A 15,438-nucleotide genomic window follows, 5' to 3' on the forward strand; every position below is an offset into this window, starting at 1 on the left:
GCCAATTGAAGATGTGGCCATTTGAAAATTATTGAAAAAAAAATTAAAGGAAAGACTATTGGAAGAGGTAGGGATATGTATGGAAAGAGTGTTTGAAGTGGATAGAATGTCAAGAATTGAAATAAAATAAGTAAGATAGTATGAAATAGTTAAAAAGATGTAAGAAATGGTGTAAAAAAACCGCGTTGACCAAAAAAGTCAAAATCGGAAGAAAAACCAAACCATTTCAAATGGTTCCAATTTCAGTTTGGAAATAGTAAGAACCGGAGGAACCGGACCGAACCACTTTTCATATAAATTATTGTTTTATTATTATTTTTATATAAATAAGACATTTTTCCATGAAAACCATGTGCATGAGCCCAATATTTTTCTTCACTTCTCTCTCCCTTCTTTGTTGTTTTATCACTTTTCTCCCCTACATTATTTTTCTCCATTCTTTTTCAGTATATTATGCATTATGTACATTTTAGTTTTTAGTTTAAGATCTACAATTTGATCTTGATATGAGCCCTTCTATCTTTTGATTTATATTTATATGCGCACTTTCTATCCTCTGGTCACAAATCTTGTAGATCTAGTAGTGGAAACTCAACTTTACTTGAATTTGTGATTGAAATATGTGTTTGGTATTAGAAATAGAAAATTAGAAAATAAAACATATATATAATTTTGGTTAGACCCGTAAATCAGCATGAACCGAACCGTACAGTTTTAGTAATAAATTTAAGCAGAACCGCACCGAACTGAACCGTTGAAATTTTCTGATTCCAGTTTCATTTTGAGGGTGAAACCAGGCTGAATCGGACGGTGCCTACCCCTAAATGATAGCCAATTTTGCCTTCAATAGGACCAATCTCTTAGTCTGATATGCCAAGCTCTCATTGGTCACCGCCACAGTGGACCAAACCTCACCGAAGAAAGAGAAGACAAAACCGATTATTAAATCGCGGGGCTATACGTACATAAACTCGATGAGAAGGCACGTCTCTTGTCTGCAAAGCGAAGAAGAACTCAGCAGATTTTCTGTCACTCCTCCCCAATATTTTCTGTAAGTTTTCTTCAATTATTTGTTTTTGGATTCGTTTGTTTCCCGAGAATAAGAAGAAAGAAACAGGAAAATTATAACTATGGATTGTTAATGTTTATCTTGGATTGTTATATCTATTCAGGCCATCCAAGGGAATTAGGTACTTAATTGATTGTTTACCTGATTGAATTTCTTTGATTTTTCTGAAAGAATTTGTTCTTTTTTCCTGGGGTTTGGATGTTTTCTTGAATTTTACCACTTTGATCATGACTTCTACTCAATTTTTAATTTGATTTTAATTTTTGGGTTTTTTGAGCAGATTACATATATAGTTTGCCGTTATTGTTTGGTCCTTTTTATGCAGTGGATTGTAGAATTATGACCAAAAGCAGCTTCAAGCAAGCACATGAGTTTGGTAAGTTTTTGGTGTTCATATGCTGAATTTGTGTATAGTCTATTCAATTTTATCAGTTTCAGAATTTATAATTGTGATGTTTATATGTCTGCGGAATCAATTGGTAATTGTGCTGTATCTTTTATATGCAGAGAAGAGACAGGCTGAGGCCTCAAGGATTAGAGAGAAATATTCAGACAGAATTCCAGTAAGAACCAAGCTTTAATCTTTTAATTTGACATAATCTCGTTCACACTTCTCATTGTGTACCGAATTTTGCTATTACCTTGCTATTTGTTAACGTCTAGTGTTTCTTTATCCTATAAGTCCTCTTTTCCGCCTCTTAAACACTTAGTTGGGCGTATATTGACATTTCATAGCTCCAATCATGTTTTATAATTTTGTAACCCGCATAGTAATCAGTTTCACACTGCATTGAAGGAATTCGTGTTTCAAGTAAAAATTTCCAAGTACCAAGGTGCTATCAAAATGTGGGATAGCACTGTAGGTTTCTTGGTGTTTGCTTCCTCATAAAATTCTAGGTACTGTAGTCTCAAGCAAGATGCACAAATTCTGCTGAAGGTCATTGTTTGAGTAGTTCTCTCAACACTTACAAGGTGTATTTGTACCTGTTATGGATATTTATTATTTTTTTATGTTATTTACTTCATTTCCTGGATATGATGAGTAGCAGAACTAGGGTGTCGAGGTGGCTGAATCATGAATTGTCATTGAAAATCATAGAACTTTCATCCACTTAGACACTTAGATCGGTAACATTACCTCCTACATATGCATTGTATGAAAATATGAGTTGTCTACAAATGTTAGCCCTCTAGATTATGGAACTTCTTCATCTCTTTCTAAATAGTACTAGTGTACATGACTAGTAATATCGGTTCAAATGCATCAACACACTTGTGGTATGCCAATCGTTGCTTCTATTTAATTATATCTTTTGTTCTTTGAAGGTGATTGTGGAAAAGGCAGAGAGAAGCGATATTCCCAACATTGACAGGAAAAAGTAAGCACCAGTTTCACATTACTTCCTATTTGTAATGAATATTCTTAGTTGGCCAAGAGCAACTCCACCGGTGCTATGGAAGCCTTGGCATGTGGGTTGAATTGCCCCCAACCCAAAAAAATAATCTCCACCGGTTGCAAAATCAGAGGGCAATTGGGCCAAGGGCACGAGCCCTTTCAATTGCCCCGCAACTTGTCTCTGGACTTGTGCCCGCTAGCTACAGGAGACAACAGTGTGGGGCCAACCCATGTGCACAACTCAGAGCCAAGTGGCTCCTTTTTCCTCCAAACTGAGCCGTTGGATTTCCAACCGTTGGTATGGACTGTTGACCATTGAAATTTTTTTTACACGTGCCACGTGGTGCAAACTGGGGGCATCCAACAAATAATTTTGAAATTCATCGGCCAGGATTATTCTATTGGTAAAAGTTTTGAAAAAACAAAAAATACCCAATTTTTTTTCTATAAATACCTAACCATCTTCTTCATTCCTTGTATTTGAAATATATTATTAAAATTAGACAATCATTTTATTTTCATGGAACAAACTTACGAAGCATAAAAGATTAAAAATATATATTTGTGAATAGTGCCCTTTCCCTTAACAAATGGGTGGACTTACACAAGGGCAATTACTGTTCAAAGTAAATAGTAAGGGTCTCCTAAAATGGGTGGACTTGCTCTAAAGCTCTCTCTATTATTATCAGTACAAATCTATATGTTGTATTCGGTGCTTAATGCTAAACTGCTTTTAATATATTAATAACTTCATTTGGTACGTAGCAGATACCTAGTTCCAGCTGATTTGACTGTGGGTCAATTTGTCTATGTCATCCGCAAGAGAATTAAACTGAGTGCAGAAAAGGCAATCTTCATATTTGTAGACAATGTCCTCCCAGCTACAGGTATCTAGTGTCACTTCACTCCGTCTCCCTCCCTCTGATTTGTGTTTAATCCATGACCAATCATGGATGATGGTCAATTGGTCATGGTAAAGTGTGTTATTCCTGTAAAGTCAATTGGAAAGATATTCAGTAAGATTGTGGGATATAATCTTAAATTTTTCAATAATATTTGGATCTGTAGAAGTTATGACATCGTGGCCACCTTTTTCTCAAAGATTATGAGGACTATTTCATATTTTTTGCAGGAGCAATAATGTCCACCATATATGATGAAAAGAAGGATGCAGATGGATTTCTTTATGTTACATACAGTGGCGAGAACACATTTGGGTAGCAGATGATCAGATGCTGCCTTATCTCTGTCATTTTTTTTCTCTATCATTGTTATATTTACCCATCTCCGTTAACGCGATATCCTCTACGATACCGCAATCTGCATAATATGCAAGTGCTTTCTCTGTTTCTGTACAGGAATAGTTTGTATATAGCTTTTCAGCAACTCATAAGATCCCAATGTAATGAATAATTCCTATTCATATACTTTTTATCTATCATGGTCTGGAGTCTGGAACAGTACCAAGTAAAACATTGTCGAATGCAAATTTTTTTTTTGGGAAGGTAAGAGGTAAATTCATTTACTAACAAGAAGCTTACATAAACACAAGCCTAAATACACATAAAACACAAGACAAAAGTTGGGCCTCCAAAACAACCACAAAAGCCCAACCTGTGGGTTGAGCGGACAACAGAAAACACGGAACAAACCCTAGTTGCCAAGATCTCTTGCCGCCGCCGAAGCACTTCCCGACGAGACCACAAACCAACTTCCTTGCAACTGCCAAAGAAGAAACCAAACCAAGCCCCATACACAAACTGAGAAGTTGTCATTGTCCTTAATCAAACCCCAGAAGGAACCAATCTGCCACCACCAAGGGAATAAACCCGGGAAGGAAACCAATGAGATCACTCGCAACAGTGTCGGGATCGACACACAAGTGGAAGGTGGTGGTGTGAACACCCAAGCCTGAGCTCTATGCACCTTTCGATAAAGCCGTGAACAACAGTTGAACAAAGTAGCAGTAGATCGGATCACAGGTGGAATCGAGAGAGGGCAAAGCCAAGTGGAAGGGGAAGAAGAGGAAGCAAGTGGATGCATGGAGGGGGAAAGACAGTGGAGGGAAGGATAAGAGGGAAATCGAAAAAAGGGGTTTTCCGATTGGGGCAAAGCACGGCTAAAATTGGGGCACATGGAATGGGAAACGGAGAAACAGCAGGGGGAAAAGCAGGTGTGAAGGGAATTGACAAATTTTTCATGGGAAATTGACAAATTTTTCATGGGATGACCACGGTAGATAAATTCAAGGATTACTTTTATTCATTTTATTGTCATAAACTAAAGTGATAAGTTATTTAAAACTCAGAGACAATTTTAACCAAAAAGTCCATTTTCTTTTTGGATTCTATCCATAATCATTCAAATAATGGTGACGAAAACAAATTGGAGAAACGCTTTGTGATTTGGCTAAATAAGTTTTTTTTTTAAGAATGATTATGGAAATGTTACTCCACATACACCTGCTATTGGTTGAGAAAAAGGAAAGTATACAACTTAAGACCATTCCAACGAGATTACTGCTAAGAAATGATTTTCGCACTTTTTTTTTTCTTTCTGTGCATTTCAGTTTGTTTTTAAAATTGAATAAATCAAATATGAATCAATGGCCATGAAAGAAAACCATAATCTGCAAAAGAAATAAAAAGATGTGCGAAATCATTTCACCTATCAAACTGCGTGGTGAATGTGATCATGTTGTCTCATTTAGGAAAATATTTCGCCTCACCACCATATTGATTGTCGTTATATGAATTTAAATTTTGATATTTGTATCGTAAATAAGTTAAATCAAACTCATCTAACGGTAATCAAAGAGGTGGTAACCATTACTCTCAATTAATGGTGGGGAGCAAACTACGCTCATTTTTTCTTACAAAGAGAGATTTCTCTTACTCTACAAATGCAAAAAGTTGAAAGTAAAAACGGACAAACGAAATATAGTTATGAACATTATTTTATTAATGCAAAATAAATAATCAAGATTGTCGAAACAACTACAACTTCGAGAACTGCACTTGTTCTCATACTAAACTACAAGCTATATTTATAGAGAGCTAAAGCTAAGAAACCGTCCCAAACCCAAACATTAAAAATGAACCTAAGTATTATTATTTTCCAATACCCCCATTAAACTCATGACAATACGACATACGTTTGGCCTAGGCAGGCAAGCTCCGTTAGACGGATATGCAGATTCCATATTCAGACAGGTGGCTGATGGATATAGATTTAGATGGAAGATGGTAGATAGATTCAGGCAAGCATATTCTAGCAAACAGATTCAACGAAAGGATGTTGGGAGTATGGAAAGAAAGCATATGAATGGCCCCTTACTAAAGGAACATAATTCCTATGACTACAACAACAAACAAACAAAACACCTTCAGAAACTCCAAAAATTGTCACTCAAATGGTCACCAGTCCAATACTAGAGTGACAGCATTGACGGGCAAGCAAACTCCACAACAATCATTCTAAAAAACTTAGGGCCCAACAACAAGCTTCAAATATATCACAACAGCCCCTTTGGCCCTCAAAACAAGCAACTAGTGGCCCAATTGTTTTTCTTCATCTTTTAGATCCAGGTCCAAAAATGTATAGTGTTTTTAGGAGTGAGTCCAGTTATCAAATTATATGTTTTTATTTCTTTTATACTCATTTTATATTTTCTAAAAATATTAAAAATCAATTAAAATCTTCTAATATTATGCATTTTCCAACTCCAAAAGAATATATTTAATATCTTATAACAAAAAAACTAATATACTAACACAAATTTATATGCAAAACATTCTACCCTAACTCAAGTAACAAATATATGAATGTATATAATACCTATACGTGAGATATGAAACCTAATTAAAAGGTAGAAAAAACATAACATACCTACAAGCAAGACACATTAATCTGTGACATGTTGATTATAAAAAAGGAATCTGTCATATAGGTAGATAAAATAATTAACATGTGATATAGGTTGATTATAAAAATTAAAAATAAAATCTATAAATGGGGTTTAAAGCAGGAGGAAGAACGAGAAATAACAAAGAGATAAATAAAAAGAAATAAGCAAAGAGATAATTGGGAAGAAATTTGATTTTTATAATAAATCTTATCATTGAACAGATAACTATTGATAATTAAATAATTAAATATAACAAATTGGACTTATTTTAATAAATTGGACTATTCCTACTATTAGCTCAAAAAATTGGACTTATATAGAGTTTCCCCTTTTTTCTTCAGTTTTTTCCTCTCTTCTCCCCCCCCCCCCCCAAAAAAAAAGCACAAACACGCAAGTGTAGCAATTAGTTTTTTTTTTTTTTTCTAGGTTTCAAGCAAGGTTGAAAAATTGCAGCAGCAAAAGTGGTGCGGCATTACAACTTCGTTAGACAACAGGTATGGATGGTAACTTCTGGGTACGGGCAAGTTCCAGGGTTGATACGGGTACATCAAAGGTTCATCAAGGACGACGATGTATCAGGTGCGCTGGATACGGGTAATTCATGATAGGTGTCAGAGATTTGCAGCAGCCAGGGGGTGCAAAGTGTAAAAATTTGTAGCTAAATGCTCTGTGATGAGTGTAGAAAAATGAAAGAAAAAATGAAAACACAAAATTGGAAGAACAAAATTTGGAAATTCCTTCACTCTAAGAATGTTACTCTAGTGATGCTTCATTGATCATTTATACGATGAGCTTGTGAGCTCACAACAGTACAAGCATATTACCGTTAGAGGAGAGAGAGAGCTACACATATCAATCAATCTCAACTCTTCATTTAATCTAGCCTATGAGCTAATTACATCTATCATTCCTCTAGCTTATGAGCTACTTAACCAACACTCTCCAATAACAATATTACACCTCGAAATTCAACATAAATCAGTGAATACATTTACATTTCAACACTCCCCTTTAAATTGTGCACTGATTTTACTCCAAGTCTACTTCTCAAATAGTAGTTACTTTTCCTTGACAAAGACTTAGTAAAGATGTCAAGCTACTTGGTCATTTGTAGAACAATACTTCAAGTCAATTTTTCTTTGCTGCAGTACATCCTTGATAAAATGGTACCTTCTACCAATGTGCTTTGTTCTTTGATGGAAAACAGGGTTCTTAGTGATTGCAATGGCAAATGTATTGTCACACCATAATGGTGTTGCTTATGTTTGCATTTCACCAAAGTCTTCCAAAACAAATCGAAGCCCAATAGCTTAAGTGGTTGCCTCTGATGCACTGATATATTCAGTTTCTGTTGTGGATAGTGCAACACAGATTTGTTTTACTAAGGCCTAAGAAAACATTCCACTCCCAAATGAGAATGCATAGCCTAATGTGCTTTTCATGTCATCTTCTGAGCCACTCCAACCACTGTCACAGTATCCTATTAGGACTGCCCCTTTCCCCTTTTCATACTTTAAACCTTACTCCAAAGTTCTCTGCACATATCTTAAGACTCTTCTTGCTGCACCAAGATGTTTGTTGGAAGGAGTGTGCATGAATATTGGTAACAAACTAGCTGCATACATCAAATTCGGCATAGTTACAGTGAGATACAACAAGCTTCCAACAATTTTTCTGTACTTTGACTCATCTGCAAGTCTACTCCCATCCTCATTTCTCAAATTTTCATTTGGAACCAATGGTGTGCTCACTATTTTGTAATCTTACAACCCAAACTTGCTAAGCAAGGAAATTGCATACTTCTTCTGGTGAATGAATATGCTGGTATCAGTTTGCATAATTCCCATTCCCAGAAAATAGTGCAACAAATCAAGATCAGACATCTCATACTTGATCGTCATATCTTCTTTGAATTTCTGAATCATTTCAAAATCATTCCCTATGTAGAGTATGTCATCCACGTAAATGGAGACAATAATGATTCCTCCATTTGAATTGCACTTTGTATAGAGTGTTGCCTCACTTGAGCTTTTCTGAAATCTACACTCTGTGAAGTATGAATCAATCTCCCCATACCAAGCTCTGGGGGCTTGTTTTAAACCATAGAGAGCCTTATGCAATTTGTACACCTTATCTTCCTTTCCTTCAATCACATAGCCTTCAGGTTGCTCTACATATACTTCTTCCTTCAATATGCCATTTAGAAAGGCCGATTTGACATCCAATTGGAATAATTTACAACTTTTTTGAGCAGCAAGAGCAATGAGTGTCCTGATGGTGTCAATCCTAGTAATTGGTGCAAAAGTCGCAATGTAATCAATTCTAGGCTTTTAAGCATATCCCTTGGCCACCAATCTAGCTTTGTTCTTTAACATTGATCCATCAAGATTCAATTTAGTTTTATACACCAACCTTACTCCAATGACAAGCTTATTTGATGGCCTATTAACTAACTGCCATGTATTGTTTTTGTCAATCATGCTCAACTCATCTTCTTTAGCTTTATTCCATGACACATCAATTGCTGCTTCAATATAGCTTTCAGGTTCCATAATGCACAAGTTACAGTGCTCATACACATCACTCACTTTCTTCCACTTCAAAGGTGTCATATCATAAGTTTCGGATTCTAGAATGCCAACATAAGTACTCTTTGATAGTTGCTAAGACAAGGGAACATTCTCAGTTAATGCTTCTTCACTTTATGAATCAATCAGTGGAATTCTGACATTTGTAGTTGTGCTAGTCACCCAATTCCATTTCTCATCTTCATTTACCCTTTTTCACATGTACTATAACCTACAAATATGCCTCTTGTGCTTGTAGGTTGCAATTTATGTCTCAGGTGACTTGGTATCAATGAGTAGCATACATAACTAAATATTTTCAGGTGTTTCACTCCTGGCTTTCTTCCACTAAAAGTCTTAAATAGAGTAATGCCATCTAGAGATTTTGTGGGGCACCTATTCAATAAGTATACAAAGGTATGCACCGTTTCACCCCATAGTTAATAGGGCATCCCTTTCTCATGCAATAGACACTTTGCCATTTCTACAATTATCATGTTCTTTCTTTTTGCCACTCCATTTTGTTATGGAGTGTAATCCGCAGTCACTTGTCTTTCCATCCTTAAATCTTCACAAAACTTATTGAACTCACTAGAGGTGAACTCTCATCTCTATCAGTTTTTATTTTCTTCAATGAGTATCCACTTTGTAATTCAACCATTGATTTGAATTTCTTGAAGACACAAAATACTTCAAACTTGTTCCTCAAGAAATATACCCAACATATCCGAGAGTAGTCATCAATGAATGTGAGGAAGTACTTGTTGCCACCTAATGTTTGAATCTTCATTGGATCACAAACATCTGAGTGAACCAATTCCAATGGTTCTTTAGCTCTCTATGTCTGTTTTTTTTAGAATGCCTCCCTATGATGTTTTCCCATAGCATAACCCTGGCATACATTACTCTTCTCTTATATTACAGGTAGTCCCATAACCATGTTCTTCTCTTCTAACATTTGCAGACTCTTATAGTTCAAATGGCCAAATCTTCTATGCCAAGTAACTGAATCTTGCACAATATTTGTCTTTAGTGCAAACTGTTTCTCAAAATTAAACTTCAAGGGAAAGCATCTGTTACTTTTCTGTTGAGCATTCACAACCAGATTTGTCATAGACTTCCACCTTGTAATCTCAAAATAATAGGAAATAACCATGTTCAGTCATTTGCCCTACACTCAGAAGATTTTCTGCAATTTCAAGAACCAAAATAACTTCCCTTATGTATTTATTTCCCCTTATTGTCTCAATCACAAGTGACCCTTTACCAACCAAAACACCAGTGCCAACTTGAACTTTAGCTTTAACATTTCTGTTGATGTCAACAGTAAATCCTTTCTGCAAGTCATATGGTTGCTGCATCCGCTGTCTATGTACCATACATCACTCAGCTTCTTTCCATTTGAATCATAACTAGCATAGAAAAAGATTCCCAGCATCTTCAATCTGCGTAGCATAATTGACTTACTGCAAAGGTTTATTGAGATTACAATCCTTCGCAATATGCCCAAACCTACTGCATTTATGACATTTGGGTTTCCCCTAGTTCCAACATTCACCACTATGGAGCTTATCACAAATCTTACAAAGGGATTTTAGCAAAATTGTTACCCGGCCATGGTTTCACAAGATTATTCACCCTATATGACCAATGTTTCCCTTTGTTCTTAAAACATTTTTGCAATCTGGAATTTCCAGCTTGACCATCAAAATTGTTAGTTTGTTTAGGTAGGATATCAATACTAGCAAAAGTTTTCTCTGTGCTACATTGATTATACCTGCTCAAGCATTGCTTATAGCCTTTCAAGATGGAAACAACATCTTGTGCATCAATAACCTCCAAATCTTTAGTATTTTCAATCACAAATGTTATACTATCATAGGATTTAGGCAAACTAATCAATAGTTTTTTAACTATCCTTTGATTGCTAATTTCTTCACCATTAGTTTCCATTTGATTAATAAGATCAAACACTTTATCCAAAAACGCAGAGAGAGATTCATTATCAGCCATTCTAGTATACTCGAATTCACATCTAAGACCTTGTAATTTAACTGACCTCACTTACTTATCTCCGATGAACTCTTGCTTTAAGATATCCTAGGCCAAGTTGGCTGATTCTTGATTAGAGATTCTAGGAAAAATCTAATCGGAGACTGAATTTTGTATGATACCCAAGGCTCTGACATCCTTCACAACATTCTACCTTCTGAGTTTCCGCTCATCAGCTGTGAGTTCTTCTTCCTTCTTCGTTGATGATTCAACCCCATTTTCAACCAAATTCCATAGTTCATAGGAATGGAAGATGGTTTTCACCTTACACTAATACAATATTAGCTTTAGGTGGCGGATATTAGAAAAATCATGTCAGATAAATTATATCCGACACATCATTTAATTAGTGGTGGATATTAGAAAAATTCTGTCGGTTATATCCAACATTAAGTCCTGGCGGATATTTAGTAGCGGATATCAAAAAAATTATGTCGGTTATAACCAACAGTATTTTTGAATCCTTTTTTTTAGGGAAGTGTTATTGGCACTCCAAAAATCTCATTATACACTTTTCTTTCTAAATGTAGAAAGTTTGGAGTGTAGCATGAGAAATTTGGAGTGCTAATAAAAATTCCCTTTTTTAAAAATATTTTTGACAGAATCTGGCGGTTTTTAAGTTAATGGTGGCGGTTATAACCTACAAAAATTGACTATTTTATTATTTTACTTTCTGGCAATTATTATTTTAGTATTGTGTCAGTTATAACTGATAGAAATGAAAATTTTATTATTTTTAAATTTAATATTGATTAAAAATAAATAAATAAACACAAATTTTTAATATTTTTTTTTTCACTCATGACCCTAAAGTCTAATGAACCCAATTCCCACGAGCTAGAATTTTTTTGAGAGAATAATAACAACAGACTACAATCTAAAGCTCTATCATTTTTGTAATATTATGCCCCCTCACAAGAAAGCAACAAGATACAAAGAAATTCAAACAATTTTTTTCAATGCGTCACAAAACACATTGTCTGGCACATAAACACACATGAACATCTAGTGTACCCTATCATGTGACAACCCATCCCGAAATATAATACATTCTTTCCTTGATAGTGTGGAATGACTATTTTACCCTTGAGCATTGGGTTGTGAATGTATTATTGGGCTAAGAAAATGGACTAATTATTTTCTTTTCCTAGTTCTTTGGAACCAATTGAAACTTGGGATTGTTTTGGATGAAGCTTAGCCTACAATTCATAGCCCAATTAGGGCTTAAGGATTTTATATGGATATGCAATCCGGACACACACACGTGCACACACACGTATAGACTTCTCTCTCTCCCTCTTTCGAATCTTCCGTACAATCCGTACGTCCAATCTCTCTACCAGCTTCATCTCTCACAAATCGAGCTAGTAGAGGTTGTTTTTGAACTCCTTGCAAGCGTTGGAGTCGAGCCATGCTATTGGTTTGAGGAAAAGACTAGTAGAACTCGAGATGCCCGAGCTTCGGTAAAGAGTGGAATTTTCTTCTCTGTGATCGAGAAGATATTAGCTGGATTTAAGACTTAAGAAGGTAAGAATTCATCTTCTCTAGCATGTTAGGCTAGTTTTGGTTAAGTTTGGACGTCGAAATGAGCTTGGTTGTGGGATTGCAGGAATAGCTAGTTTTTCAGGATTTTTCTGGCGATTTTATGTTGGGTTTAGGACGTAAAAGTGGTAAGAGCTAGTTCTACTCGTTTAGAGCTTCATTTTGGTACAAATTTCATGAAATTTGGTTAAGAAATGACAAAGATATTCAAGTTTTAAATTTTTCCAGAAACCGGCGAGTGCAGCGGTGGCCGGCGCTGGAATCCGGCGAAACATCGGAGAAGAAGGAGAATATTTTGTCAATTTTGACGAAATACACTAACGGCGTCAGGTAAAATTAACGGTATATGATGTTATTTAACGGAATATTCCTTAACGCTGTTAGGGAATCTATCAATGTGCCAAGCACGTGCCTACGCATGGGCAGCGCGTGGCTGTGCCTTGGTCGGCACATGAGGGCGCGTGGGAACTTAGAAAATTATTCTAAAAATATGGGATGTTCATAGGGTTAAGTAGGCCACGATGGTATATTCAAATACCCCAATTGAGCAACGTATGAGAAGTTATTACCTAGTTTTGGTTATATACTTAAAATAACATTAAAATAGTTGTTTCACATATAGGTGAGATGTTTCCAAAGGACAAGCGCAGTCAAGCGAGGCTCGGGGGTTACGACCCTGCCACATATCAGTGAGTGGGCTTTTGGTTTTCAGTGTATATATATATATATATATATGCTTGGTATTTTTCCCAGAAAGTCATTTAAATGGAATTATGTTTTGAAATGCCATGCCAAATATTTTATACTTAGAATATGCATTTAGTAGTTGCACATATTTATGTTTGATGCTGCAGAAGCTTAGGTAAGTGCCAGGTGAGTTTATAGATTGTGGATGTGAGTTGCATGATTATGTTGAGATGTATTATAGCTCATAAACCTGCACCCCGGTGTTAGTGCTCCCGCTCGTGGTCAGGGCACAGTCCTTCACGTGATGTTCACCTCTCGCACCATACGCTCACCTTAGATCTAAGTTAGATGCACATCCCTGTCATACAGACCACTATAGGTGGTTCCGACTCATAGGTGACTCGCAATCATTCGCACAGTCTTCATGTGATCATAGCACTTAAGCGTATTTATTTACACCCAGTCCTGTCATACAAACCACTTTAGGTGGTTCCGACTTGTGTGCAGGCCTACTTGTTGAGGTATTGGTTAAGTCGTACAAGTCATATTAGGTGACTCCGGCTAGATGGATGAGCTATAGATTCAGCCGTACAGGTCATATTAAGTGACTCCGGCTGGCATATCATTTACATTGATTTTTATCACCTGGCTTACATATTTTATGCTGAGATATTTGACATGGCATATATGTGGATTTTACTAATCCCAGCATGGTTTTCATATACGTATGTATTCTATTTTATGGGAAATTATACAGGTTTTACAGTGAAGGGTTATTACCTTTGACAAGTGAAATGGTTTTGAACAGCTTTGTTTTTGGCCACTCACACTTTCTGTTTTTTGCCCCTCTAGGTTTTAGGTAGGAGTGCTTGTTGGTGGCTTATGAGGAATTGGCGGCGGTTCTGACAGATTATCACTAATGAATGCCCACCTCTGGTATTGTATAATTAGCACCTCTGGTATTGTATAATTAGTACTTGTTATGCTGGACTGCACTTTGGCTACCTATGCTCTGATTATTGTGTAACCACACTTAAATATCGAGATTGCACTTTTATTTGCTTAGTGTAAATTAGTTAGCTTAGTTCTTAGTTATTCACATTTCTTTATATCATTATCATTTTTGCACTGCGCACATGGCTACATCACCCTCACGTGACGGCCAGCACGCCTTGATTTTGGTCGGGGTGTGTCAATTTGGTATTAGAGCCTAGGTTTGGTAGTCCTGCATATCTAGTGAATATTCTAATTATTTTGGTGTCTTCTGTCAGAACTATGTCGCCTCGTAGAAAGCCACATTCCTCGGCTGAGTCTAGTTTCCCTGATATTGCTCAGTTAGGGGAAGTTATAGCCAATGCTATTCAGTTTTCGCTTCGCCCTCCCCAGAGGACTCCTCTGGAAACTATGTATCATCTAAAGTTGGATAAGTTTATAAGAAATGAAGGACATGAAGGAGTTGAGCGGTGACTCAATCATCTTGAGAAGACTTTCCGTTTGATGTAGAGACACGGAAATCTCCCTGAGGATAAGTGGGTTGAGACGATTACTTGGTTTTTAGGTCAGGAGCCTGCATCTTGGTGGAGACAGGAGTCTTATCAGTTATCACCAGAGGAAACTGCTAATTGGGAAATTTTTAAACGGTTATTTCAGAAGAGATTCATTCCTCCAGAGCATATAGATCGCAAGAAGCAAGAATTTACGCACCTGAAGCAGGGAAAGATGACAGCTAATGAGTATTATATGAGGTTTATTGATTTGTCTCGTTATCACCTGGAGATTGCTACTAATCCAGTAGAGATGCTCCGTCGTTTTAGGTTGGGTACTTGAAAGAAATGGCGTTCTATGGCGACCACGACTCCCTGTGCTATTTACCAGGAGTTTTATGAGATTTTGCTTCAAATTGAAGATTCAAATAATATGCCCAGTGATAGCGAGGAGGAAGAAGACAAAGATGGTAACCAGAAGAAAAATGATAAAGATAAGGGTCAATTGTCTCAATGACCTTTCGTAAGACTCAAAGTTTAAAGAGAAGTGGTGCCAGTTCCAGTTCTTCTAGTGGGGCTTTGAGTTCCACCAGGCAGAGAAGGGTTGGTAGATTTTCTGGGGGTCCTCGTTTTCTGAGACAGAGGGATTCTGGTTGCACAGGTGCACCCTTATGTCGCAGATGTAATAATAGACATTTTAGGGAATGTAAGCGAGGTAGTAGCGGATGCTATAC

General features: G+C 36.5%; 1 protein-coding gene and 1 pseudogene across 5 annotated transcripts; both read left to right on the forward strand.

The window, feature by feature from the left end:
* The first annotated feature begins 816 nt into the window (after positions 1-816).
* On the forward strand, positions 817-3,906 carry LOC137734013 (autophagy-related protein 8f). Of its 5 annotated transcripts, none has more exons than XM_088698026.1 (6): positions 817-1,051; positions 1,350-1,445; positions 1,577-1,632; positions 2,396-2,448; positions 3,231-3,352; positions 3,598-3,906. In XM_088698026.1, exons 2-6 carry the CDS (start codon positions 1,409-1,411, stop codon positions 3,684-3,686), a joined length of 357 nt encoding a protein of 118 aa, XP_088554152.1. In that variant the 5' UTR covers positions 817-1,051; positions 1,350-1,408; the 3' UTR covers positions 3,687-3,906. The 5 variants fall into 5 exon arrangements, with proteins under 5 accessions (XP_088554152.1, XP_068329355.1, XP_088554151.1 ...); XM_068473254.2 differs by having other exon boundaries at positions 3,234-3,352; XM_088698025.1 differs by having other exon boundaries at positions 910-1,051; positions 1,395-1,445.
* A 10,502-nt stretch (positions 3,907-14,408) lies between these two features.
* Positions 14,409-15,221, forward strand: LOC148695703 (uncharacterized; annotated as a pseudogene).
* The last annotated feature ends 217 nt before the right edge of the window (positions 15,222-15,438 follow it).

This window comes from Pyrus communis, chromosome 7, assembly GCF_041283825.1.
Source record: "Pyrus communis isolate YQ-2024b chromosome 7, ASM4128382v1, whole genome shotgun sequence".
In the NCBI taxonomy this organism is placed as follows: domain Eukaryota; kingdom Viridiplantae; phylum Streptophyta; class Magnoliopsida; order Rosales; family Rosaceae; genus Pyrus; species Pyrus communis.

Bases quoted from the DNA above. Each gene is read 5' to 3' on its own strand.
- LOC137734013 (XM_088698024.1), top strand. From the start codon at position 1,142: ATGTTTATCTTGGATTGTTATATCTATTCAGGCCATCCAAGGGAATTA. The intron at 1,446-1,576 runs GTAAGTTTTTGG...TTTTATATGCAG, and splicing joins CAAGCAAGCACATGAGTTTG to AGAAGAGACAGGCTGAGGCC. The intron at 3,353-3,597 runs GTATCTAGTGTC...TATTTTTTGCAG, and splicing joins CAATGTCCTCCCAGCTACAG to GAGCAATAATGTCCACCATA.